Source organism: Lagopus muta, chromosome 2 (genome assembly GCF_023343835.1).
Source record: "Lagopus muta isolate bLagMut1 chromosome 2, bLagMut1 primary, whole genome shotgun sequence".
NCBI classification, from domain to species: domain Eukaryota; kingdom Metazoa; phylum Chordata; class Aves; order Galliformes; family Phasianidae; genus Lagopus; species Lagopus muta.
Genome location: NC_064434.1, coordinates 85,062,098 through 85,089,557, shown reverse-complemented (window position 1 = coordinate 85,089,557; position 27,460 = coordinate 85,062,098). Strand labels below are relative to the sequence as shown.

At 35.5% G+C, this 27,460-nt stretch overlaps 1 protein-coding gene across 1 annotated transcript in view; it reads right to left on the bottom strand.

Moving 5' to 3' along the window:
• LRPPRC (leucine rich pentatricopeptide repeat containing) overlaps positions 1–27,460 on the bottom strand; it is an 86,818-nt gene that overhangs the window by 7,954 nt on the left and 51,404 nt on the right. Inside the window, exons 26-34 of the mRNA XM_048935027.1 lie at positions 18,868–18,936; positions 18,542–18,632; positions 16,227–16,369; positions 16,027–16,114; positions 11,015–11,138; positions 7,190–7,278; positions 3,433–3,637; positions 1,225–1,364; positions 926–1,041 (exon numbers count right to left, since the gene is read on the bottom strand). Coding sequence (XP_048790984.1) covers positions 926–1,041; positions 1,225–1,364; positions 3,433–3,637; positions 7,190–7,278; positions 11,015–11,138; positions 16,027–16,114; positions 16,227–16,369; positions 18,542–18,632; positions 18,868–18,936 — 1,065 coding nt within the window. The remainder of the gene's footprint in view (positions 1–925; positions 1,042–1,224; positions 1,365–3,432; positions 3,638–7,189; positions 7,279–11,014; positions 11,139–16,026; positions 16,115–16,226; positions 16,370–18,541; positions 18,633–18,867; positions 18,937–27,460) is intronic.

Sequence of the window (27,460 nt, the reverse complement as noted above, 5' to 3'; positions counted from 1 at the left end):
CAATATTCAAATAATATATCTCATTCTGTAGCAGAAATCACACTGAACACAGTTGTCAGCATGCGTTCTCCCTTTAAAAAAAAAAAAACAAAAACAAAAAACAGCTTAAAATACTCCTCAGCTGGTGAGCAAATAGTATTTACCACCAAGAGCTGGTAGCAGGCCCCCGTTTGAGGCACCCCAAGTAGACAACAGCACCATGTGGCTGTTGGACTGCTGGGAAGAGGCTGGCTGGCTGAAGTCAGCGCTCAGTCAGTGCTCAGCAACCAGTGCTCATTCTGCCTCCATCTTGGCTCTGTCCAGCTTTGCCAAAACAATATGAACACGGTTGTCGTTCCCTGACAGCCACTAAACAGAGCTGAGACTGTCTCCCAGAAATCAGCATTTTTCTTTCAGTGCACATGTGACACTCAAGTGGACAGAAAGTCATTGAGCTCTTAATAAATCTTAAATACAGCTTGTGTATACAATGTTATGAAAACACAACAAATCAAGGCGACAAAAAGTAAACACTGCCCACTTCTACTGTGTGAACTGCATAGCTACAAGAGATGTACTGGGTTTACAGTACTTAAGAAATTATGTGATCAATAGTAAGGAAATGGTTAGCAAGAAGCAGCGCTATTAAACAGAAGACTTAAGAAATAAATATTTCTTTTGGGTGGAATTTCATGCAATATACCCGCCTTCATTTCCTTCAAGTTGTTAGAAGACAAAAAGCTTTCTGACTTCAGCACCTCATGCTTCTACTAGTACTAGACTATCTCACGGTTCAGAATCATTTAACTGTGTTACTCATGCTGTAATTCAAAAGATTCAAAAGCATACTATAGCATTTGCCCATGCTACACATCTCTTTTTTCATAATTCCTCTGTTTATCCTTGAAGAGCGCTATGCATTCTGTACCTCTTGTTATGTCATTACCTGTAGTAGAGATCTGGCATCATCCACTCTGTCTGCACTGACATATTGAAGGAAAAGATCTGTGACAGGTCTGTAAATTCCAAACTGATTGGCTAGTCGTTCTGCCATCACGCCAACTACAAAATGATAGAAAATATGCAGAAAACAGAAAGGAAATAAGGAAATTCTTTGATTGAAAAGACACTTTTGTAAACTTTAGTGGTGTGATTTACGCTGACGGAGCAGATTTTACATGTAATAGCTCTTCTGTAGCATCTCTGTCTAGTCAGAATATTTAAATACAACTGCAATTAACTTACATTTTTCCAAAGCTGGCTCTAATCCTGTCTCAGACACCTTTCGTAACAAAAAGGAAATATTTTTGACAGGTTGATCAGGATTCTGTGCACCAGAGATAAGCAGAGGCTCAAGGTATTCCACTGCAGCATCAAGGTCATTGCTAGGAAAAAAAAATATAAAACTGGCTTGATTCCTGAAATCAAGATTTCTAAACCTATAGAAGCAATTACATTTAAATTTTTATTTTTTCCATTAATGCTATACTTCCCAGGAATGGTTGATTACCTACAACTTCTTTCAGATATTGTGAAAGTGAAGCCATTTATGACTGAATAGAGAAATTATCCCATAAGTCAAATTTTTGAATTACCTTTGACCTTTCATAACACCTAAGTAATTTTCTTCCCTAACTCAACAAAGAAGAATTCTACTTAGCTGCTTTATGGAAGTGTTCTGTAAAGCCAGAAGATAAAAATCAAAACATTAACAGCATCTGAATAATTAATAAAGACAACGTACGTATTTCTTTATGCTATTCAATTAATTATTTAGGCAACTCGTCCCATTTACGCCTTTTTTAGATGCAAAAACTGATACTAAATACCATCTGGCCATTACCTTTGCCTAAATGCTTTCATCTTTAAGCACAGTATGGAGAATGCTAATTAAATACTGTAGGAAGTATTCATTTAAGTGAAAGCTATACTTCCAGCATTTTTAAAAGTTCATATGACAATATTTCTATCAGTCCACTCTAAAAACAAATTTAATTTAGAAAAGAAATCAGAGCATAATAAATACTTTTAGGTGAAGCAGAAATCTAGGAAAAATGCTTTGAAAATGACATCAGATACACAAACGTAAAAGTACTTGTAAGAACTTTGCAGCTTTTCAAAGTTTGCAAGGTGCAGCTTGCAAGATACATGACAATACGTGCTTGTTATTTATGCCTCTGCTAAATGTTTTCATACAGTTAAGCTAGATTTGGTATGGGAGAAGAAAAGTTGATGCTGCTTAAACTGCATCTGCATATAGTGATTTACTTACCTACTTCTGTAGCCAATCTGATGGAGGTTATGAACAAGTCATGACTTTGCAAGCCTTTCATGACATGGGATACAAAAAGAATACGCAGCTTTGGAGACCAGTCCTGAACTACCTTCTCCTCTCTGGATTGTTTTAACTTTGGAAAAAATCAGTTCAGTCCTATTGTGTGCCAACAACCACTTGGATCTAAGTATTTTCAGAATTCAAGTTCCTTATGGTTTTGCAGTGGCTGAAAACAGTGAGCTTACTACTGGAACCAGCTGGCAGAGTTCTCCTTCAATTTAAATCATCTTGCTTTTCCAGACACTACAGTAAGTATACTCTCTGGTCTGCATGCCCAAGGCAATGAGGTATCTCTTACACACTACACAGTTATTTAGCTATTAGACAGAGGAGCTTTATCCAATGAAACTGGTTTGAAATAAAAAAGGAGGATACGTAGGCTTCCTTATCTGAAATAGTTCATAGTACTCACTTTCCATAAAAATGCTTCTCTCATGCAATTTTAGGGGAAGGATAAACTCAGTAGGGTATCATCGTATCCACTAAAATAAAAATGCTAGATAGAATAATACTGAATTAAACATTCAAATGAAAGAATAATCCAAGTCTGGGGATAATTGACTTTGATGGAAACTGTAGCCTAGAACAGCATAGGAGATAATTATTCGTCAATTATTCAATATTGAAAAAAGTGTAAAACTATCCCATAGAAACAGAACTGGGCTGTCCCATTTTGAGGGTAAACACAATCATATTTTATAATTTCAATTACTGGAACAGGTTACAGTTTTTGTTTCTGGTCTAATGTAATGTGCATACTCTGCATATGCAAAGTTCCAGGCTTTTTGTACATATGGATGAAATAACTCTATTTGACATGCAGATTTCATAGAGATTGTCAGCAAACACCAAGCAGAACACCTCATGTGAAGTGCTAAGTATCAAAGCTAATTACACCAAAGATGACCTTATGATCTCCCAAACATCTCACAGCCATTCCCTATACCACGTTAAATGATTTCCAAATCCCAAATGTATTTGTAAAATAAGATCAGAACAAAATTCAACAGCACAGTACTCAGCCTGGATTTTTAACATCTAGGATAGTACAACAAATGGAAAAAAATGAAATTGAATATTAGTGATTATATTCCAGGGGAAGTCCTAGAAACACTTACTTCTGTGTGTGGGCCAGTGCAATAGCATTAGAAATTAGGGAGGGAGATAAACCAATCGATTTTGTGATGCTTTCCACCATGTTTTCAAGTGCTTTTAAGTTCCTCAGATCTCCTTTCATTGCTAAAGCCTGAGTAAGCGCAATAACTGCTGGTCTAGAAGGCAACAAGCCACTGTCAAGCATTCCTTGGAAAGCAGCAACGGCATCTAATGAATGTGAAGACATAAAAGAGATTAAATTCACATCTTAGTTCAGAAGGAAATTACGCTACTGGTATCATTATTCTTACTTTTTTAGAAACTTGTATAGAAAAGAATTCTTGTGCTGAAGCAATGCCCCCGAACTGTGATAGAAAGTATAACATCTACACAAAAAACTTCCAACAGCATTGTAGGATACAATACTTCAACATTTGCTCAATTAAAAAAAAAAACAACGTTAAAGTAAGACTGACATTTAATTGTTTTATTTTAATGTCCAGCTCAGGGGAAGCTGTGATGTCACGCATCTTCTCTTATGACCCCAAAGTCAGAATGTTTGTGGTTTGCTTTTCTCCAAACAAGCTATAATGAATTTTCTTTAATGGAAATTAAAAAAATATTGCATACTTAAGAACTAAAATATTATTTGAAAAATTACTTCACTATTGAAATGGCTTACATCTAGTATTTTAAGTGTACACCAAAACTTTAAGTGTTTATCAGCAATTGTAAATAAAAGTATGTGATATGCTTCCATGCAAGAACAAAAAACAGACTAAAAACTGGACTGTTACCTCCAGAACTGATGAAATGATAGCAATCACCTATGTTAAAAACACCCCCAAATCAGACTTCTGTGTGTCACAAATTCCCACAGCCCAACACAGATGCAGTCACTCTCATTTATTCAACAAAAAATTCACGTCAATTTACATTACAGATGAGCAAAGACACAGAGTGACATGCCCCTCTGGTAAAAATCTCTTACTCCTTACCAGCAGAGGCAGGATTAATCACAGATAATAATTATCATACCAAGGGATAACACTTCTAACATAACATACACCCACTTGAACTTCACAGCATTAACATTCCAATTCAATATGCAGGTACTGCAGAAACCAAATATTACCTTTTACAAGAGAGGAAGAAAAAACATCCTGTATGCCTAACCTTCCTTCCCATCACATTTCCCTTCTGACCTTTTTTTTTTCCTTTCTCTTTCTCTTGTGTGGGGAACATCAGAGGCAAGATTACTGAAACCTAGAAGTAAACTTAAAACACCACACATGTAAAGTTCATGTTGTCTTCTCCCTCTAAGTGTGGACCTCCCTTAAGCTTGTAGCACAATCAGCCTTCTTGGTAACGAGGACAGAGAAAGACTTGGAAGTTGCATGTATGCAGCACTACTTTTCCTCCTTAAGCATTCACTACTAATCTGAATTCATAATGTAATGCCTTCACTTTTCAGTACTTAAAAGCAGCTAACTCTGCTTCTGAAAGTCTACCATTTACCTTTTAAAAACCTTTCCTCTAAGTTCCACAAATTCCATACCACGTAACTTAAATTTTGACTCTTAAAATAACCCGAGTTCTTGCTGGAAGATGTTAAAGCTATTTTGAGGATACTCAGGGAGTTAAGTAATTTATATTATTATTAAACTGTACCACATCATGTAGTAAAGAAAGATGGTGAACTCTCTGAGGAAGTGATAAAGCATGCAAGTTTCACAGAAGTGAAAGCTCAAGAGAGGTACGTTTGCCATCACAAGATACAGGTTAAATTGAACTCGCTATATTAGATTTCAAAAAGACTTTGCTCTGAAATTGTTGAGCCTCAGAAAACGATCAACATGGTCAAAACATTTGGTAGCTTGCATTTTCAAGGCTTCACTTAAAGAGAAGTAATTATCTTTAAAACAGAAACAAGGATGAGTTCTAAACAGTCTAACACATTACAAAAAAAAAAAAAAAGCTCGTTCAGTGCAGAAAGTAAAGGAAAATAAACTAATGCAAGCTCATGCAATTCAAGAGACTTCTTGAAAAACTTTCTATTGTGTAAAAGGCAACACTTCTGGAGTATAAGTAATGAGAGGTTTAAGGTGGCAAAAATCTAGGATTCTAGCTGAAAAGAAAGCAGTTAAAGGAAGATGACCTCAAAACAGACATATCAGTGATATCAGAAGAAAAGTAGATTTGGAGGAGCAATATTTAGGATTTGAACTGGCAAAACTTAGTGTTATACCAGAGAGAGACAAAAGCTGAAAATTATAAAAGGACTGCTTCTAAAGCAATGCCTCATATCTTATCACATTGGCTATAAAACTCAGAGGCAGATGTTGGTATTGCAGAAGAGGTAGAACCTTCCCACCTATATTCCACTACATTTTATTGCCATGCTACAGATGGCAGCAGAGAGACAGTATGACAAAATGGTATCTGCAATACAAATGCACATGAAAAAAGCATGTGTCATTGAAAGCAGTGCCCACTGACATTCTTCAACACTTACTGAAACTTTATGGAGACCAAACAGTGAATGTGAACACAGAGAGACAGTGGCTGGTATGTTTCAGAACATACAACAGTGACAGTGAGTCACCTCCACTGGTGGAGGCTATAACAAGTATGGCATGCAGGCTCTTGTTCATCATTGGTAGTCACCTCCATTAGCTGTGCATTTTCACACTGAAAGAGAGCGCTCTGCAGCTGAGAATTTGCTTCATCAAATGGTGTTATTGTGCCCTTTGTATCTGTTTGTTGGTTCCATGGAAACAAATAGGAGACACTACTTTAAGAGTGATCTTCATAACAAAATGAGGCATAGGATTTAGGTGAAGGATTTGAAAGCTGCAAAAATCAGACTTGCCAACGCAGCAAGTAAAGCAATTGCGTTCGCCATAAATACTTCAGTTGATGACACCAGGCAGTGACATCAGACTGAAATGGGAAAGAATATGAAACAAGAGAAGGTGATCAGCTGCAGGAAAGAGTGAAAAAAGTATCTGAATGCTTATCCTGAAGTATTTCAATATATCCAACATTACATGTATATGGACTACTTCCGCTGCAGAGCGGAACACTCTAGGCTGCAAAACTACCAGCGCTGAGAAGTAAAATAACACAACTTTGAACATGACCCACCATCTTGTTGTGTACCCTGACACACTCTTCAGCCACCATTTCCTTTTCTATCACAATTGTTACTTTAAAAAGAAAGTCAACCTTACTATTTTGTTACTGTTGGTACTGAGAACTATTAAAAAGTATTTGATTAAGTTTTTAAATCAATATTATAATCATTTAGTGCACAATCATGCACATTTAACAGTCAATTTAACTCATCTGGTATCTCACACAAGCACCACAATATGCAAGAAACAACTGCTGGGAATTGTTTCAGATGCTCTAAAGTATGTTAATTTCCAAAGCAAAATGACTTGTGCTGTGAATTTTAACGCACTTGAAAGCCTGTACTTTCTCTCGTTCTGGAGCACAAATTTTGCATGTCTGAAGAGCTGTGATTCATCTTAAGAAAACCCATCTTGTGTTAAATGGAATGGAAACTGGACTAAGTGGTCAAATGACAAGTACATTCATATTCAAGCTGTATTATAAATGCATGTACAGTAATTTACGTCTCTCAGCTACCACAAAAGGCTCTTGATAAGCAGGTAATTTGCTAAATGGACTCCTTTATCCAAGTATTCGAAGGGCGTTACAAGAAAAATCTGCAGAGGCATTAATGTGACGTAAAGGTCAAGCATTGTGACATACCTTTCAAATAATCCCGCCTAACTTGCGATATGATGAGGAGGCTGCTGGCAGCACTGTTCAGTGTGAAGCCCTTGATGTGGGTCTCAGCACTAAAAGAAGCAGACATTTAGAAAGGAATTACTGACATGCTTCTGATACGATAATAAATGGTTGAGCACCAAGGTGAAATTATAAAAACTACTGTTCGTATGTTAAAAATATTGCTGCAAAATATCGACCTGGAGACAGCTTTTGTGTTATCCTGTCAATGGTTATAGAAGGATAATTTTTTTTTGCATTCTGACAGATGACAAAGTTGGAAGTGAGCAACAAAAGAAACAAAGTACAAGATTTTTTTTAAACAATCGGTTCAGATTCTTGAATGCTGACATATTAGATGACTAAAATAACTGCATGCCCTGCATTGTTCTGTTGTATCCTAAGCTGGATACTTTTTCTTCTTTTTTCAATAGTCACCATAATTATAAAATGTAAAACTATTCTTTCAGCAATAAAAATGAAACATTTATTTTCAGCACTGTATATTTTAAACATAAACTAAAGCATATTATGAACTAGCACCATATCATTTGGTTGATTAATTTTCAAATTTCTGTCATCTAGATGTATACGGTTTTTTAAAGTGAATATACTACATTTGCTGCCTTAGCTGTGTTAAAATTGCATTTGGCTTATCAATTCTTTATCTCTGATAATACTGCAGTTCACATACCGGCAGTAAAGAGAATCTTTAATAACAATGCCAAAGCTTTTCTATCACTCGGGAAATTAGTCAAGAGAGACTAACCAGTCTTCACATTCACCTTACATTATAAAATTCCCTCCCTGTTCCTCAGTGACGTATAGCCGCATTTTTAATCTGTGAGGATAACTTTACAAATGTTCATTTCTAGATTACAAAATCTCTACACAGAAAAGGGGGGCATTGTCATTTACCATATCAGCAATCAAGATAAACCTCACTGATCATCTTGTGGCAAACAACTGAGCAGCCTACCTACTTGAACTTTGGGCTGAGCGGATTGGGAGGTAAGCAGGGTCATTGCTAAATTATTCTCCTCAATCCCAAGAAAATCCTTCACATAGTACACAATATGACTATCCTCTCAGTCACTTTCAGCCTCCCAGGCTCACAAATGCAGTCACTGGACTCAGGATTTTCTTACTCTCCCAACCAATCCTCTTAATCCCTGCCTAAGCACCCACTGCTCAGTTCCGCCTTTTTTTTTTCTGCCTTTGTCCCATCTGTCAAAGCCCTTAAGTCAACAATTCATGCATGAGACTGTAAATTACACATAACAAAGGATTTACTTTCTCCAATCTTCCAATCTTTAGTGTGATTAAATAGATGTTAGCTACTATTACAGAAGTAATCCATCATTCCCATACTCCTAAATTTCTATTTAAAACTTTGAATAAATGCAGTAAATATTCCTCAGAACAGTGCCAGAATGGCAAAGCAACCAGCATTGGATTGACCAACAGATCAGTAACCTCCTGGGTTGATTTCTGTGTACAAGCTTGCATTTTATTTATTTCCAAATGCAGAGCAAGAGTGCAGTTTCCTTCTACCACATCACCACTAGCTCATTAAAGTTTCTCAGCGCTGTTAACAGCAAGGAAGTTTTAAAATAATCTAACCTTTTAAAATACATGAATTACTTATTTTGTTGTCTATGCTAATACTCATTTAAACCCTCTCTACACATTATTTAAATTTAAAGTTTGGCTACTAGCAGAGTAAAAAGAAAAATATGTTCCCTTATACAAATGAAGAAGGCTTTTGTGTATCTTATGAAAATATTGGGAGTTGCACAAGTTTCAGGCCACTGCACACGTTTAGGCTTTGTAGGAATAATCTCTTTGTAATATAAGGTTGGTAAAATTGCCAAGCATGCAGAAATGTGTGCGAAACATACACATTTGCTATTTCAAACCAAGTGCACACAAAATCACTTCCTCTATTTCAGTGAATAATTTAAAAACTAACAGACATTTCAAAATGCTTGAGAAAAGCATGATTTTATTATTACAAAAAGAGATACACAAATAAACACTGTAAACACTGCTAATAGTAAGCATTTTCTGTCTTGATGTAACAGTGAGATGTTATGGGCTTTTTAGAATATCATTATTTGGCATTTCTATGCTACGAGATTGAAAATGAGAGCTCTGAAAAGCACAGTAGTTATTACTGTGGTTGGCTTTGACCAGAATCTCTTAGTAAATCGGTTTTCCTTTTTCCTAAGCATCTTGAGATTCAGAAGCCTCATTCCTAAAAACACACTTCAAACTTCTTTAGTCTTTAACTAACTTTTTATTGTCTGCATTTTGCATCCTTTTAAGGATTACCAAAATATCTCATTATCTAAAGCAAGAACTCAGAATCATCAATATCAGCAACAAAACTCTATATCCTCTCTGCTCCTCCAATCTCCAAATTAATGCTTACAACACACAGTATTTTGTGCATATTCCTCACAAACATGTTTGAGCCATGGAGCAGAGAAGCAGCGCACGCACACAGCTTCAATAAAAAGTTTAAACCTCTTTCCTGAAGAATCATTCATGGTATCTTTTAAAAGTTTTTCAAAATGTTTAACAGATACCCAAACTTTTTCAACATTTCTTTGTACTTCCAAACATCTTTTTTTTTTTTAAAAAAAAACAACTTACCAGTTATTCTCCTTATTGGGAAACGGGGAACACTATTTAATAAACAGTTTAAGTTCTTCCTTTATATAAGCCATATATTCAAAAAGCACAAGCATTTCTTAATATAAAGCTCTGTTACAACTACTGAGTTGGAGAATTGTTGCTTGTTTCTGAATGCAGAATTTTCAATGATAGTTCATTGGTCTAGACAATTTTAAAGAAAATATGAAAATAACGAACAGCTTTTTACACTATACTGTTCCTGGAAATCATAAACTAAGTTGACTCTAGAAACTGTTGAGATTTTCATAGTGCCCCATGCATCACGTAAATTATTCCTACAGGCACATTCTAATTCACTGTATTCAGTCAGAGAACATGCTAGACGAGAAACACTGTTCTTGTTTTAGCTGAAGAAACCAAAGGGACTTAAATTGCTATATTTTTATTCTTCTTAAATAATATCCATAAAAATATGATGACGATTAGTACTTATTTGAATTCTACAATCTGAACAGAAGACACACTACAAGCTACCATGAAAGCAAGTGGTGTGCCTTGCAACTCACTAAAGGTTAATTTGATTCTGATGAATCTAATAATGCACGACAGCAGGTTGGATTTATTTCAGAAGTGTAAGAGTTGGATCTAAGGTTTATGGTCATCTCCTAGCCACTGGCAAAACAGTCAAATGTACCACTTTGCATTTGGCAGGCAGCCAGCTGCCACAGAGTTTGGATAGGGAAGGGCACCAGCAGGGATGGGGATTGAGGAGAAGGCTCAGGGGCAGTTCAGTGAAGGAATCTTGTCTGTTTGGATCTTGCTATAAAGGGGAAACGGCAGACTGCCAGAAGGGGAGACTTTCAGTTCTGATGCCAAGTGCATTTGTTGATACTGTTAGCTAAAACGTGTTATCAGCAAAACATGCTGTCTCTCTAGTATGCTTAATACATAGCACCCTAGTGCCTCATAAGGTAACGTATTTCATAACATAACTGCTAGTTACCAGTCATGACCTGTTTTCCCATTGACAGAATACGGACTTTGCTGAAAACAATCCAGAAATGATTTAAAGACTGAAGGAAAAAAAAAGTAATCAAACAAAACCTCCAGAAACTCTAATCAGCAAAAACTAACAATTTCAATCCTCTAAACATAGAAGTGTCTTACGTGTGCTTCACTTTCATGGCTTCTTCAATACAATCCAGAGATAACAACGCTTTTATGAGGGTGTCATAAGTACGATACTGATAGTCACTCTTCCCTTGGCTTTTCAGAAAAACATTGTAGGCCTCTAAAAAAGAAAAAAAAAGCCCAAATGAAGTATCGTATTATTATGATACTGCTTGTAGAAAAAAAAAGTTTTTTCACTGAAAAAAAGGTCCCTCAGAAATCCGTTCATCCTCTTACATCTTTGAAAGCAAAGCTGCTGGTAACCGTTTGTTCAAAAGTGCTTGAATATATCAATCAACTAACACATAACTCCACAGAACAAAAAGTTTGCTACTGCTGGTTTATTATATATGGCTGTCGCTTATATACCAACACAGTCAGCTAGAAGGGGGAGACTCAGGATTTTTAAAGCAACACCTAATTCTGGGGTATATAGTTACAGTATCTGGTGCATGATCACAACAGCGTTTAACAAATAATATAGGAGGTGATTCCAATATGGGGAGATCAAATTATTTGGCTACGACAAGATTTATACAAAACATACAATTTACAAATATACAGATATTTAACAAGTAAACTACGCTGCGTTTGTTTGACTGATTAACAGTTTTATTTCATGCATTCACAATAACTGTCAGTGTATGAAAAGATGTTACCAAAAAGGGGGAAAAAAAATGATAAGCACATTTTCAGTCATTTATTTTTCTGAAACAAGATTATGCAGCTATAAACATGCAGCTAAGACTGCTACCTAGGCTATAACATACACTAGAAAGCGGTGCGAGGAACAAGCGAGTTTTTACATCTAAAACTGACTGCATTTTTCCTATAATAAAACATAAATATAAATCTCTTCGCTAATTCAAATCTAATCCACAGTTACCTTTAAGCAACTTTTTAGAAATACTTAGACTACCACTACAAACTTCACAGGTATGTAGTAAACCATACTTTTTTAAACTTTGAAAGGAAAGATGAAGATTGCTCATTTGAATCTTATTATCAGAAGAAGCATCACACTAATGGCACTTACTACACTGTGCTGTGGAATTTTAAACCAACATTCCCTGAAGCCTAAGTGCTTGACATTAAACTGTTCTACTCAAACTTTTTCAACCAATAAGCATACATAAAAACTTTCTGAAATGCAGGCACAGAAGTAATCATGTATAAAATTAATTATTAATAACAACACACAATCTCTTACACTGAGTTTTATAATAGAGCTAATATTGCCATCCCAAATCTACTTTGGACACTTTAAGCTATATTAAATATAGATGAACAGATAATGGATAAGAAAACGCCACAGTAAAAATTAAGTCCACTTCCATGTACGTGAATCCCATGTATATGAAAGATATGGAGAGAGACACAAGAGAGATGGAGAGATAATATGATTGATGTCTGACATTACAAAAGCGACTGCATTGTCAACCAAAAGACCAATAAAAACAACAACAAGATGACATAGAAAAGGCCTGGGAATCCTCCCCCACACTCACTTATCAGTTTGAGGTTAATGCTTAGCCTACTGCACTGTGCTGAATTCTCTTGCCTGCTCAGGTGCTCAAAACCAGCATTTGTATAGAAGAGTTCATACCGAAATCCAGAGGCTTTCTGTTATTTGAGATAACTGCAGAATAGCTGCTTTTGTTAAGAAAAAATGTAGGTGAATGGTAATGTTTCTTCTTTCCACTTGTAAAAGCCTACTTTAATTCTGCTTTTAGATTATAAAAAAAACCTCTTTATGCTTGGAGACTCCTAATGTCTTTAAACAGAACAAGGATTTCATTCCATGCTTGAATATTCTTTACTACTATTTGGATGGAGTTCATCAACCACCAGTGGACATGATATCAACCATGTATCAATGACCATAGTCCACAAAGTATAATATCTGCTTCATGGAAATATCTGTAAATATTTTTCTAATTATTAGTTTCATGAAGAACTGATGAAATCTTGGTATCAGTTCTGTTTTCCTTTTTCCAGAATGTTTTGTTTTGTATGTAAATTCCAACCTATTTATATTAAATTTTCTTTTAACTCTATATTGCAACATAGCAAGTAGCATGTTTCAACTACACCCTGGTGTACTGAGACTTATGTCCAATCGGGTATTATGAGCTTATTACTTTTTCAGGTGCCATCTAAAATTACTTTAGTATATTAGCAATCAAGACAAAAATGTCTTGGTTTCAGAACCATATTATGTTATACCACCTATTTTAAGTAAAAAAGTATGTCTAAAAAGTGACAACTTTTGAAGAAAATTTCAGCTTTCAAGACAAGCAAATTTGTTTCAGCAGCTGTAACTGTCTGGGATATTACACAGTAATGCGATTCCCTGGAGTCAAGTTCTCATACCGCAGAATCAGGATAAGAATAAAATCTAATTTTGAAAAAATAAGGTGTTTCAGAGAGCAGACTTTCAAAACACCCTATGACAGAGCTGCTAAGTTTGTTAATTACATAACTAGATAGAAGTTAAATATTTTTCCTATCCAAAAGGTTCTAATAAAAATTATATTCTGTCCTACTACATTCATATCAGAACTGTATCATACTAATATATACAGTAGTGACAATTTAGTTCAAGACACAAAGAACATTTTTTCTCTGAATTATCTGCTTCCCCTGTTTTCAATACTCCATACCAGCTCCTCTCTAGCTCTCCTGTTTTGAGCAGAAGAACAAGCAGAAGTAATTTAATGGTAGATTCTTCATCAAATGTCATCAACAACTATTAGCAATTACAGTTCATATTTTTGTTTCTAACTGGTTTCCCTTCCTCCAAAGTCAAAGCTATATTACTTTGCTTCTGTTCTCCGCTTGATAATTTCTGGTATTCCCCACATACAGAATATGCAGAATCCACACTTCTAATCAGCATGCCTGGGATTCAATGTAGGAGGATCATTTTACTGACAATTGAAGGTAGCTGCATGAATGATTAACAAATTCTTCTTTAAAACTCATAGCTTAAAAATCAGTGGGTCCAACTTGTAAAACACATTGATAACACCCAGAGAAGAAGAAAACCAGACAGCCTATTTATAAGCACTTATAATTTAGCAAAATAAACTATTTTAGCCTATTTCGTTCTATTTCCTGATCTCTTTTCAAGTAAGACCAAGTTTTCCATCATAGTATATGCAAAGAAAATAAAAATTTCCAGAATATTAAGATGCTCTGCACCTTGGCAATGGTAGAAATGGCCCAGTTATGCTAGTTCTCACTCTGTGACAGGGTTTTTGAGATGAGATGGATAAAAAAACACTTTCAATTACTTCAATAAGCACAGACTGATCTGGAGGAACTTAGGTAGACTCCTCCTTTTCTATATACAAAGGCAAATAAATAAATACCTAAGCATAAATTAAATCTGCTTTATTAAGCCAGGGAAGTTTCTGTAGAAAAGCTATATTTTTTCTTGTAGTAAAAGATCTGAAATGATCTCTCAATAAGGCCGCTTTATTTGTTGAATGGCACCGAGATGCCCAGAGGTTTGGGAACAGTAAGCTGTGGGGGTGCCGATTTTGATCTTTTCTTTATAGTCTTTGTAGTACAGATCAAAAAGACACATGCTTTTCTGCACTCCCTTCCTTTATAGGAGGAAAAGTTTCCCAATTCTATGGAAAAATGTGGACAACTAATTGTAAAGAAGCTAAAGATGCCAAGTGACATATTAAATTGTTCCTTCAAACAAAAGTAGTTATGCAACATCAACAGAAATAAAATAGACTAACATATAAAAGCCTCAGAGGAAGACAGCTATAGAATAGTTCAGTTGGTAGGAACCTACAAAGATCACCAAGTCCTGCTGCCTGACCAAATCAGGGCTAACCTGAAGCTAAAGCATAATCCCAAGGGAATTATCCAAATGCCTCTTGAATACTGATAAGACAGCCCAATGCCTGTTCCAGTGTATCATCATGCCCACAAAAACAGAGTGTCACTCATGTCCAGCCTGAACCTTCCCTAGTGAAGCTCAGTGCCACTCCCTCACATCCTGCCATTGGTTCTCAGGAACAGAGCCCAGAAGCTCCCCCTGGCCTCCCCTCCTCAGGGAGCTGCAGGGAGCAGTGAAGCCAACTTTTAGCTTCCTTTCCTTCGTCTGGAAAACCTGAGTGTTATCCTCCTCTCCTCAGAGGACATGCCTTCCAGCCCTTCTGCCAGTTTTGTTACCCACCTCTGGATGCTTTCAAGGACCTTAACATCCTTTTTATATTGTAGATCTTTGAACTGCATGCAATGTTCAGAGTGAGGCTGCACAAAAGCTCAATACAGTGTGAGAATCATGTCTTTAGAGCAATGATAATCTCCATAGCATAGATGAGATTAAATTAGATAAAACTAATTCTTCTCGTTATCAAATCTATGTCTTATATGATCAGATATGGTTCCAAAATCTATTTGAGATATCTGGTCTTCTTTCAAGACTTCAGTGGCAGTAACAAATCCAAAATCTTTGAACAACTTCTTCTATTGGTTAATTGCCTTCCCATGAACATGTCCCTGCTATTTTACTAGAAATCTGTAGAGAGAAGAATTACTATCATGTCTCACAACATAAAACTTGCATCCAAGCAGTAGACACCTGAAACAACTGTAACACCTGAAGTAGCAAAACAGTATTTATCATTGACCCTGTGTATGAAATTAGTTTCCTATGTTTCATAGCTACAATCAGAAGTCTTGAAAATGTGTTGAACCAAATATTACAAATGGCAGGCTAGCAATACTTAAATGTTTTTAAAATTCAAAATGTCAGCATAGACTGACTTTCAAGCATACATTTAGAGTCAATAATTCAAAGGACACTAAATATTTTTGCATATGGTTCTTTCAACTTTTGAAGGAGAACATTACCAAGTAACACTGTTAGGTAACTTTTCTAACATACTAGCAAAACAAAAGTAAGCAAACATCCATTGCTCAATATTTAATCAAAATCTAAATCTTAGAGCTAAGATTAGGCAGAAACAGTGGATTCGTCTTACCTTTTGCATTATTATTCTTGCAAAGCATCCTTATTTTTCTTTCTTCAATATTAGAAGATCCTGGGCTTCTCGTTTCTTCTTGTCTAGTCTTTAATACAAAAAACTTACTTAAATTACTGTAATCCTATTTGTTAACATTTATCAACTGAAAGATATATATTCAGCAGTATTGTGAGCAAGCAAAGTTACACTCAGATTACCTTAGGTACCTCAAACGGGACAACTTGACCATTTTTCTCTAATATATCAGCCAGTAATCTCAGTGTTTTCTCACGAGGAACAACATTTTCTTCTTGAATTTTAGTCCAAACAGCTTCAGCTCTTCTCCAGTCAGAGTTGTTATCTGAAACATGATTCAGGTCTTCAGATAAAAGCAAATTTAAAGTATACATACACATCTGAAGTCACATTTTTGGAAAACACTTCATTGTATGTATATGTCTGCATCATATAATCAACCCGAAAAATTCCAAACTGCTATTACTCCATGGGAGACACTAAACGATGGAAACAAACAAACAATAAAAATTAAATCAAAATACTGACTTTAAGGACTAAATTATCCCAATTATATTTTTAAGCTCAGGGTATTATGGCAGTAAGCAGAGGAGAATGGAGTGTCTTTGACAGCTTTACATGCACTTGCTTTGGACTTCACAACTATAAAATAGATGCTACCAACTACAGCAAATTCAGCCATCAATAGACAGACATGGGGCTTGAGGACAGGTAGTTGAAAAAGGTGGGTTTAGTACTATCTGGAGATGAGTATGCTAATGGCAGGGTGAGCCTAATTGCTGCCTTCAGCTACCTAACTGACAGGCCTCAGAAGTGCTCAACATTGTAGGAAAGATGACCGTTAAAAAGTTGCAGAACATCAAACCTTGGAACAGGTTATTCTTCAATCTCCAACTCTGGAGGAACAAAACACCTTACTTGACAAGGCCATGACCTGATTTTAATTCAAACTTGTCCTAACTTTGGGAAAGGATGAGATCCAAACCTTTTTTTTTCCTCTTATTCTACAGCTTGAACTAGATAGTAGGTGTACTGACTTGTAGGTATCTTAAATTGTGGCTAACATGCACAATGACAACTCTCTACTGTACTTGTGCATAGGGCAGGTTTGATAAATAGTTTAAAATGGCTGAAAGCAGGAATGTACATGGTTTTTGTCTTCCATGATGACAGAAACCCACAAATGCTTTCCACTTCTTTGAGTAGATGGAATTGGTTTTGTCTTTTCAAAGAATAGTGAAGATTTTGTGTGACAGACTTTGATAAATTCTATCTTCTTAGATTCTCTTCCTAGCAGGCACACTGTCACACTTAGTCACTGCCAGAGATGAACAGGATGATGGAGGAGAAATAAGAAGACTCCCTCCTGTTGAGAATATATTGCTTTTCAGGCCAACTTGATTTTCAAGGATGAACCAGTATGTGCAGAGCCAGAAGTAGGTAATACTACAGTTTGGTTTTGAAGCTTTCTGAGGCTGTTGAGGAAACAAAAAGAAACGAAAACGACAAAAATTCTCTGGCCATTTTGGTGGGGAAATACTCATCTCCTCTGTTTGTGGTTAAGCAAAAAGAGGAAGCAGCCTCTCTTGTTGCTTTACTAAAATGGAGGTCTAATAGTGTTTTATTTAGCATGATAATATTGCTAGTTCTAGTCATCCAAAAAATACGTGAAGAGCAGTCTAAAATTACATCAAGCTCAAATTCAAGCTTTCCCACTGCCCAAGATATCAAGTTGCTCAATATATATACAAAATATAAGGTTGTTTAATTTTTCTGAGACACATAGAAATCCTCATAATGCTATTTTAAAATGACCCAACGATTTTGTGTTCAACATCCAATTGTAAGAACACAAAATGTTTTATCAAACTTAAGTAGCTAGGTATAACATTTCCAACATTTTTACTATGTATTATACAGTATGATACAGTGAGTAACAAAACCAAAGCAAACAAAAATATAGAAAAGGAATGAAAAATCACTACAGATACATTCTATACCAAGTCTGTAACATACAAACAAACTTCCAGTTAAAAAGAGTTTGGTATCCATAATGATGCCCGAGTTTGGCTGTAGTTGGAGGAACTAGGAATTGTAGTTGGGAACAATTTACCAATTCTTCACACCTTTACTAAAGGCATCGGCAGCTTCAACTACAGTAGACTGCAGAACTTTAATGATTATAAAGATACAGAAAATGAGCAATTTTTTTTCTAACAAGTATTTCATAGAGCAAAAAACAGAGAAAACTTTCAAATTAGGAAAGTGACAAAAAGCATACATCTTTCATTCTGTAAGTTCTAGAATACTGCTGTGCTAAGCTGTGCAGGTTAGAAAAAACAACCCTGATCTCTGCTCCTCTGAAAGATGCCTCCATAATTGTTTGCAGGCTACTTACTTATGAGGACAGCTCACCTCTCCAATTCAAGGCTATTTCCCATCTCCAAACACAAAACCAAACATACTGGAACATGATAAAAGTTACACGATAACTTACCGCAAAGCTGAAGCAGGTAGTAGTACATCTCATCTCTATCACATTCAAATACATTCTTAGTTAATTCTACCAAGTGCTCCAAAGTCTCCATCTTTAAAAAGAAAGGAGAACATTTATTTTTCTGTGTAACTGTGCTTACATGCTGCATGCATTCATCTAAGATATTTCTGTGTAAGAACACAACAGTGTTTACACATAGCATTACGTTCATCTCTTCAGCCTCTCATAAGTCCTTCCACCCCCCAAAAATCTAACAAAATACTTCAAAACAATTACTCCTAAAATACAGTGGCAGTTCTAAAGAAGACAAGAAGCAAGCCACATACCTGATTACCTGAAATACACCTTTTTGCAAACCACTGCATTCTTCCAGGGTGGGCTCTTAAGCCAGGAGTCTGCAAAATCATATTTCCACAAGAAAAAAAACATTACTTCACACAGAACATTCTAAGCTAAAGAAAACATAATACATGTACTGATAATAAGTTTACATATATATATATAAAATCTGCGAGAGACAGGTTTAAGCTCACAAATAATCAAGTTAAGCTGCATTTATGACAGGTTTAAAAATTGCCGTCATTTTATTCAAGATGTTTTTCCTTTTGGCTGAACAGTGCTGTGTCTGCACTGACAAAAAGAACTGCTCCAGAATATACTTCAGATGAACTGAAGTATTAATTAAACTCTACCACCACACTAAGAGTATTGCTATTACTCATCATAATAATTTTAATTACTTATGGTAAAGAATTGCACCAAATATTTCCAAACTGTCTTCACAACGAAAAGGTCATACACCACACCATGGCAACATCAAAATTTAGTGTCCTTTTCTGGCTCATATTAATTGCCTTCATGCAGCTATTAACATCTAAAACCAAGAGCGTTTCAAGCTGTGACTTCTTTTGCTATGCTGAGTAAGAAAAACATGAAGGTAAAGGGTACTAACCATGCAAAAGAAGACGGTAGGTATACTAACTGTAACTCCTGCCCCAGAACAGAGCAAAGGCTTACTCTACATCCACAGAAGAATTATGTTTAATAGTTAATAAGCCATAATTGTTTTTTTTGTTGCTCATTTTCCCAGGTTAAAAGAGCCTTTGCTTGTTCATTCCTTCATTGTTTTGATTAGGTTATCAGCCACAAAACACACACACACACACACACACACACACACAACATTCAATCCTTTGTGAACTTAATTAGTACAGACTACCATATTCTTCCTTCTCATCACTACAGATCTTAAATGTATCACCTTGTCCACTATGAACAGCAAAATTCTTAGATAAACATAGGAAAATTCAAAAGTCTTTATGAAGCATTACAAGCATTTCATTACTTATGTCCACTGTGTCAAGAAAAAATGATATAAGAAAACCCGTAGGCAAAGCATCCATCATTTTTACCTCTGACACCACTTCAAGACTACTTGAATTTACTTTCATTATAGCCTCTTATTTCAACACAAGGATTGTTACAGCGAGAGATGACTGCTCCTATTTCAGGTGTCCAGATTTGAATGAATACAACCCAAAGTAACTTTGGGGAAATGTTTTTTCTATCTAGAAACATGTGTTTTGACTCTTGAAGGGTTATAACTGCTAATGTTATAAGAAGTCTCAGCTGCTGAAACGTGAAGCGCCACTTCCAAAATTCTAATGCAATTTTGCATAAAAACTAAGAGGCAGTTGAACAAAGAGCTGTGACAAATAGAGTCTTGGTTCCAAAACAGTGGAAACAATTACTGTTACTGAAGAAGCAACATATTGAACTTCACTTAAAGACCTTAAAATCTGCTGAAGAAATATGAAACAGAATGCTCTGCAGAATATATGTTAGAGCATATAATCCTGACCAGTTCATGCAATCATTTTAAGCACTGGGTTTTTTGTTTGTTTCTTATGTTTTAAATAAGAAGCTAACTCCTAGCCAAGCTCCTCAAAACCGACTGTCTTGTCTATGTATTTAACAGTGCTTGACCCAACAGGTTATAGAAAAACAATGGCTAATCAGATACTCAAAAGTGGTATAAATTAAACTTTGTTTTATTTCTAGGTACTTGCTGGTTTTTCAAATTAGATCTTACCACAGATATTTATGTTTACAGATCCCCTAGTCAGCAGTGACTTCTTGTTCTTGTTTTTGTTGTTTTTTAAAGATCCAGCAAGTAGTTTCACAAAAAATATGCTGAAAATTAAGTCAAGAATTAACATCTTACACAACAGGCTCTTGAAAATGAAAAAAAGTATGTTGCTTGCATTTGCAGCTAATCCTCTTTAGAACATGGTAAAATTCAAATACTGAATTCACTTACAACTTTCAATATCATTGCTGATCTGAATGCCAATGAACTCAACAGCTCCAAAGCCACAAACTTTTTATAGTAAATCCTTTCCTGTTCAGAAATGATTGATGTGTCTGTCACTACAAGGACAGCTGAGTTATACAACAGATATCCTCGTTTTTCATTTTGAAATTGAGAAGTGTTTTCACATACTGCAGGTCTCAATCATCAAAAGAACATCTAGGTCAGATTAACTAAATCTCCAGGGCTTGCCTGATAGTCCATATTTGTAGCTTATCCCTTACCATCTTAGGGAATTTTAAGCATTGCATTTAACATGAAGCAGACTTTCTACAGTAGAACAGACTAAGATGCAGAATAAAAATAAAGCAAGGAATAATAATTAAAAAAAAAACAGTAAAAAACAAAACAAAACATGGTACTTTAATTAATTTCTTCCAGTTTCCTTTTAAAATTCTGATCTTGACTCTTTGGACAAAAAATATATTCCTGAATATTAGTTTCCTGATTATCTTTTGTCTTTTTATTAAAAAAAAAACAAAAAACAAAGAAACAACTATTGAGGGTCTGAAGAAATTCATCCAGCATAAAAGGCAGAAAACCTCCAAATTTGCTTTATAAATACTCTTGGAACATGAAACAACAGTATTGCACCAGATAAAAGGATCATCATGTTTTTCATCCTCTCTCAGTACTATGGGAGACCATAACGTGTCAGAAAAACTGGCAATATTTTTGCCTCAGCATTCCTCCATTCTCCAGCTAATTCAAGCTCAGTTTACTACTTCAGAGTAAATGATCTCTATTCCACAAACTTTTCTGTTTGCCTCTAAAATGTAAGATGAATCACTCATAAGATCTTTTGGCAAAAGACTGCCTGAACTTCTGTCTACAGAAAATACACAAAATACCACCTATCTGTTTTCAGTTTAGCTTCTATGAGCTTCATTTGAAACCCCTCATATTTTGTATTGGAACACAATGCACAGTGGGATTACCCTTTATACTCTTTTGTTTCACAGATGATTGAGTGATATTTGTAATAATCCTCTGTTCTGCTGCTGCTTTTCCAGTTTAAGAATATCCCAGTCACACCTCCTATGTAAACCTATCCATATTTTTGATGACCTGTTTCTACTTTTTTAATACTCTACAAACAATCCTGCACCGATTTATTCAATGACTCTATGCCTTCACACACAGAAAGGCAAACTAACCAGAAGGATAAAAAATAATATGCAGCATCTTCAGAACACTTGCAAAGAAGCATTCAAAAATCATGCAAATGCAACAGTCCTAAACTGAGTTCTTCTCTAGAAGAACACCTTCAGACAGGGGCTCCAATTACCAGAAATTATTTTGTGTTATCATTTTTCTTTGATCTACCTTCTAGTTATTTATTACAGCTGAAAGAAAACAGCCTCTCTGGAGAAATACTGACCTGCTAGTGAGGAATCTATTCAATGTTTATCTGGGTTTTTAGATGATGACAGAATTCAAGGAATGTTTACATTGGCATTCTGTAATTATTACAGATAATAGTATAATACTGTTATTCGGCTAATATTTTCTTAACCTTAAAAAAGCCAAGCAATTTACAGTTGTAGGGAACATATTTGTTCCTTTTTCTTCACTTGCCCAAAACAACTTTTTTCTCTTTAATCATAAAACTTACATAAAGAAAAAAAAAAAAAACAACAGAAAAATGCAAAGAAACTCCATGGTGTTCTTCAGAAAGGACAGTGTTGAGTGTCCCAGAATAGTACCACTTTTGTTACACCTGGCTTAGGATGCAGAACTATTTGAAATCCATCAAAAATAATTTTTATTTGGCATACATTTGACACGGAAGAGACAGATTATTCACTTGTTTTTAACTTTGCAATACTTCTCTTCCACAGACTACTACTGTGTGCTGATCAGTAAAATAAGCATCACATATCCTATAAAACTGCCAGTAAACTTCATCTTGCCTTCTTCAACTAGCCTTGCGCAATATAACTTCACTGTGAATTACTCTAATTTTCAAGATTCAAGGTTATCTCTGCTTAACTCTGCCCTTTTTCAGTGTTTCAGACTTCATTCTAAAATGCCTGAATTTTCTTCCTAAAGTTCAGCCTTCTCTTAGAGAAATAGTTCTACAGCAATCCCAATCTAACCCAACCATTGCCTCGTTGTATAAACCCTATCTGTGCTGCATTCTTTGATGGTATTTTTTAGACAAGTAGATCCATACATCCTTCTCTTTGCAGCTGAACAAGCCAGTAATATTAAGAGACAGCTAACGCTGCTAAGGAAGAAGAATGTTTCATGGTGAGTTACATCAACAGCTCTAACAGACTTATGTTACCAGTACCAGAACCAGTTACTGAGATTTAGACGCCAAAGCAATGTCTCACAAGAAGGCCTGTTACTTCTTTGAAAAGACAGCCTTGAACAGACAGCTATAAGAACTGATGTATGTCATTTTTAACAGCCCTCTCCAATATAAGCATTGGTGAAAACAGAACAGTTGATGGGAAATTCTTAATTTATGGCTAGATTTTTTCCCCCAATTCCACAAAAATGTCTGTGAAACCTCACAAATTCCATGCAGCTTCAATGTAAACTAGGATATACAGCACGATACCTGAAGTTTTTTATACTGTAAACTGTAATTTCTCTCAGAATATAGTGTTTACAGTATAAAAAATCTAGTAAAATGCTATAAAAATTCTTCAGATACTAAGACCTTCATATCAATAATCATGCTGAAAGAAGAGACGACAAGAAATCCACACTCAAAAAAAACCAAACAACCAACATCCTCTAGGCTGTTCTCCAAATAAAACAGCAAAAATTTGCTTTCTTTGCACCATGATGTGGCTTTATGCTGCCCGATGAACCTGAAAAGCATTATACACTCAGTAGTATTTTCTCTCTAACACAAAGTCCCTAAAGCTAAGAAAGGATTCACAGCTCTTGTCATGATCCTGCATTCTAAACACATCACCTTCTCCTTTTCTGGAAGGAATTAATTCATTAGGCATCTCCTTTGTTTTTCCACTGGGAGCAGTGAATTAAATTTACTCATTCAAAACACATTCATTTACTTTCTTCCAAAAAACAAACAAACAGTATTTAAGATCTTTTGAGTAACAGGCATTGAATTAGGAATAACTTTTTTTTTTATTATTATTTCATACACACATTCATGGGCACAAACAAAATCCAGCTTCAATAATAGCTGTATCAGAGTCCAGTTTCATAAGGAGAAGTAATGCATTTATTAAACTAATAGGACTTAATAATAAGAAAAAAATAATCTTTTCTTCTAATTATAGGGCTTGCATGCCTAAGAGTTCTTCATCCTTTCCCCTCCCTCCCAGCTGTATACAGTTACTCTAATAAAAGCTATTACACCCCCTACAAACTACCCTACCTCAGACCACTGTATCTCTAACCACCATTCTAAAGCAATTTGCATTACGCTTTCAAAAACATTTAAATTTTGTTCTAACTACCTCTATTCTTTTCTGAAGCAGACCAAAAATGTTTGTGGGTAATTTCCGACACTGGGTGTAACCGTCACTAAACCACATATTAAAAAACCTAAGTCCTGCTGTCACAAATGAAGAAAGCATCTTCACCCAATAGTCCATCTCCAGAATAAAATCAGCAAGGCTCCATTTTATGATGTAGATTCTTACTAAAAGCAATCTGGATGAAAGAAGGTTGTAATCTCTCAATATCAAGTAGAAATATTATCATTGTTTTTATGGTAGATTAAATCCAATGGCAACTGGTATCTCAAGGTCTGCTGACAGTGGATGTCACAATTCTTTGCTTAAATCTATTTACCTCATGAATTAACTTGACATCTGTTGATATATTCCTGTACACTAAACTCACCTGAAATAGTTCTTTTGTCAGGTCTTGAATTCCAGCAACAAATGCTTTTTCTTGCATTTATTGACACTGGAAACACATTTCATTAAAAATACTTCACAGCTAGTTTGTCCTTCAGTTCTTCACAAAAACATCTTGAGATGTTAGAGATGGTATAACATGCTGGTATAACATGCCTATTAAGTATGCGCAATACTTTTTAATATAAGGGCAGAAAGTGAGGGAAAACTTCACACAAAATTTAATAAAAATTCTGAAGCCACACAGCATGCATTAACATTTTCAAAGGAGGTTCCTCTTGTGCTATTGAACTGGTATAGGTTGGTTTTGTATTAAAAACTCTGCCATACGGTTCTGTGATTTTTCCCAATCCTAAATACGGTAATCCTCTCTTAGCTTTCATTTGCAGTAAAACTACAAACAGAGCAGAAACAAGAGCTTTTACTGTTTTATTAAAGGAACGACTTTAATTTACTAGCTCATGTGATTTAATCCAGGAAGACTTCAAATATCTGTCAGGAAAAAAGTCTCTATCAACTCCTAGTTCTTACGAGAAGTCCCATAAGCACCTAACTAAAAACGGTAGTGATCCAATATCCTTTTTAAAATGCTTTTCTTTAAATACCACTACACTGCTGCCCAAAGATGTAATGACTATCAGTACAGTGCAGTGGTAGTAGGAAACTAGTATTAAGCAAAAGCTAATACATATACTCACAGAAAAATCTAGAAAAGGATAAATCAGGTTTACAGTTTCTTCCTCTCATTAAAAGGAAATTTCTGAAGTATACTGCACAAGTAGGACCTGCTTGGAAAACAGCAGCCTTCTCAACAAACTTTTCGGGTGCATTCTTTTACAATTTTTTACAATAATAACATACCTTACATAGACTCTGTTAGCAATGCTGCATGTATCATTCTCAACTAAAAGCTTACAGATGGTTCCGTTTATGTTTGCAACATACTACCATTCAAAATTCTTTCTATTTATGGTTTTCTGAAGCGTGCAAGTTCAGAGGAAACTGCTTTAAGCATTTTAATCATCACGACACATTAAAAATTACTTGTAGACTAAGTAGGGATTGATCAACTTTTCCATTTCAAGCAATGCAAAGTCATTAACTATTTAAGATCAATACTCATTAATATTTTCCATTTGCTTCATTATTTTGAATTCCTACTCTGGGATTCTGATAATAATTTGTGTTTGGTGGTTGTTGCTGGTTTTTATTACTTCTGGTTTTGTGTTTGTAAAAAGTAACAGAACTGATAGAGAGGGGAAGGAAACAGACTCCTCAAAGGAGTTATAACACTCACTTTCTCATTCTGCCCCTCTCCAAGATGACCTTCAGATCAGTCTAACCCTCAGTCATTGGCTAGATCAGTTAATAAAGCAGCAAGATTAACAGTTGACAACAAAGTACACGTAATGGAATTCAGAGTTTCCAGTTTCAGCAATAAGTAAGCAGATATGGACTGGAAGGACTGGGGAGGACTAGGTTCTGGTAAGCGGAGGGGTCATTGAAAAGAGCACTAGGTCAAGTAACTCATCTAGAATCTTGGTTCTAGTACTTGAAGTGATGGTGGAACATACATGAAGTACACATAAACACTCTTCATGAGAAAATTTGATTAGATATTACCAAAACAAGGCAACATTTTAGAAGACAGGCCCGAATCTCATTTAATGGGATTCCACTGCTTCTTTTAGCCTTCAATTTTAATGCATTTAGAGTAAAAAAAAAAAAAAAAAAAAAGTTAACATAATTCTCTTGTTTTTAAATGTAACTGAAAAAAGTTTTGCATAACTAGACTTATCGCTGTTGACATAAAAGCCATACTGTGCACTCCAAGTGAACACAAGCTAGTAAGTGACTTCACGTCAAGGGGTGAAAAGAGAGGGGTACCTATGACTGCTGTGGAATGATTACCTTTGAAGCACTCATAACAAAATCTGACTTACTAGAGATACAATTAAGAACTGAAGACTAAGTCATGCTTTGATATACTATAGCATGCAATCATAGAACTTATTTTTCTGCCTTAGACTCAGAACATCTACCAACACATTCACCTATCAGCACAGCTTCAAGCATTCAGTAATTGCCAGACATAGCTAGGAAAAAAAAAAAAAAAAAAGCAGACCTTCCCCTTACAGAGAAGCTAACAATACATCATTTGGAGGTCCTGTCTCTTGAGTATTCCCAGTTACATGCCACAAAACATATGAGAACAGACTTCAAGATCTTAACAAGACGGCCTAGCAACATCTCAAACTGTTAGCTTATCAAAGTACGATGTCTTAGAACCTAGCTGCATCTCCTCTTCAAGCCTTCTTTCACAGTTTCTCTTCTATCTTGCATTGCTTCAAGAGAGACTTGCAACATCAAGCTGCCATGTATTTCAGTTTACTTGTTCTGTTATTAGGCACATTTTTTTTTGCCTTATATCTTTTCTATTAATCTATCACGCTCTGCTTAAAGCAGTCTTCCTGCCCTTCCAACAAGCAGATGCACCCCCAGAGCTTTCTGGTTATGACAACATCCCACAATATGAGCTTATACACATGCACGCACAACACATTCACCATGAGAGATTAAGTACATACACAACTTCATGACCCATTTATTTTATAATCTCACTCAAATCTTCTCTTTCCTTTCCCACTACTGTCATTCAGTTCTATTTTAATCAAAGATTTAGATTTAAGAGTTGTTTTC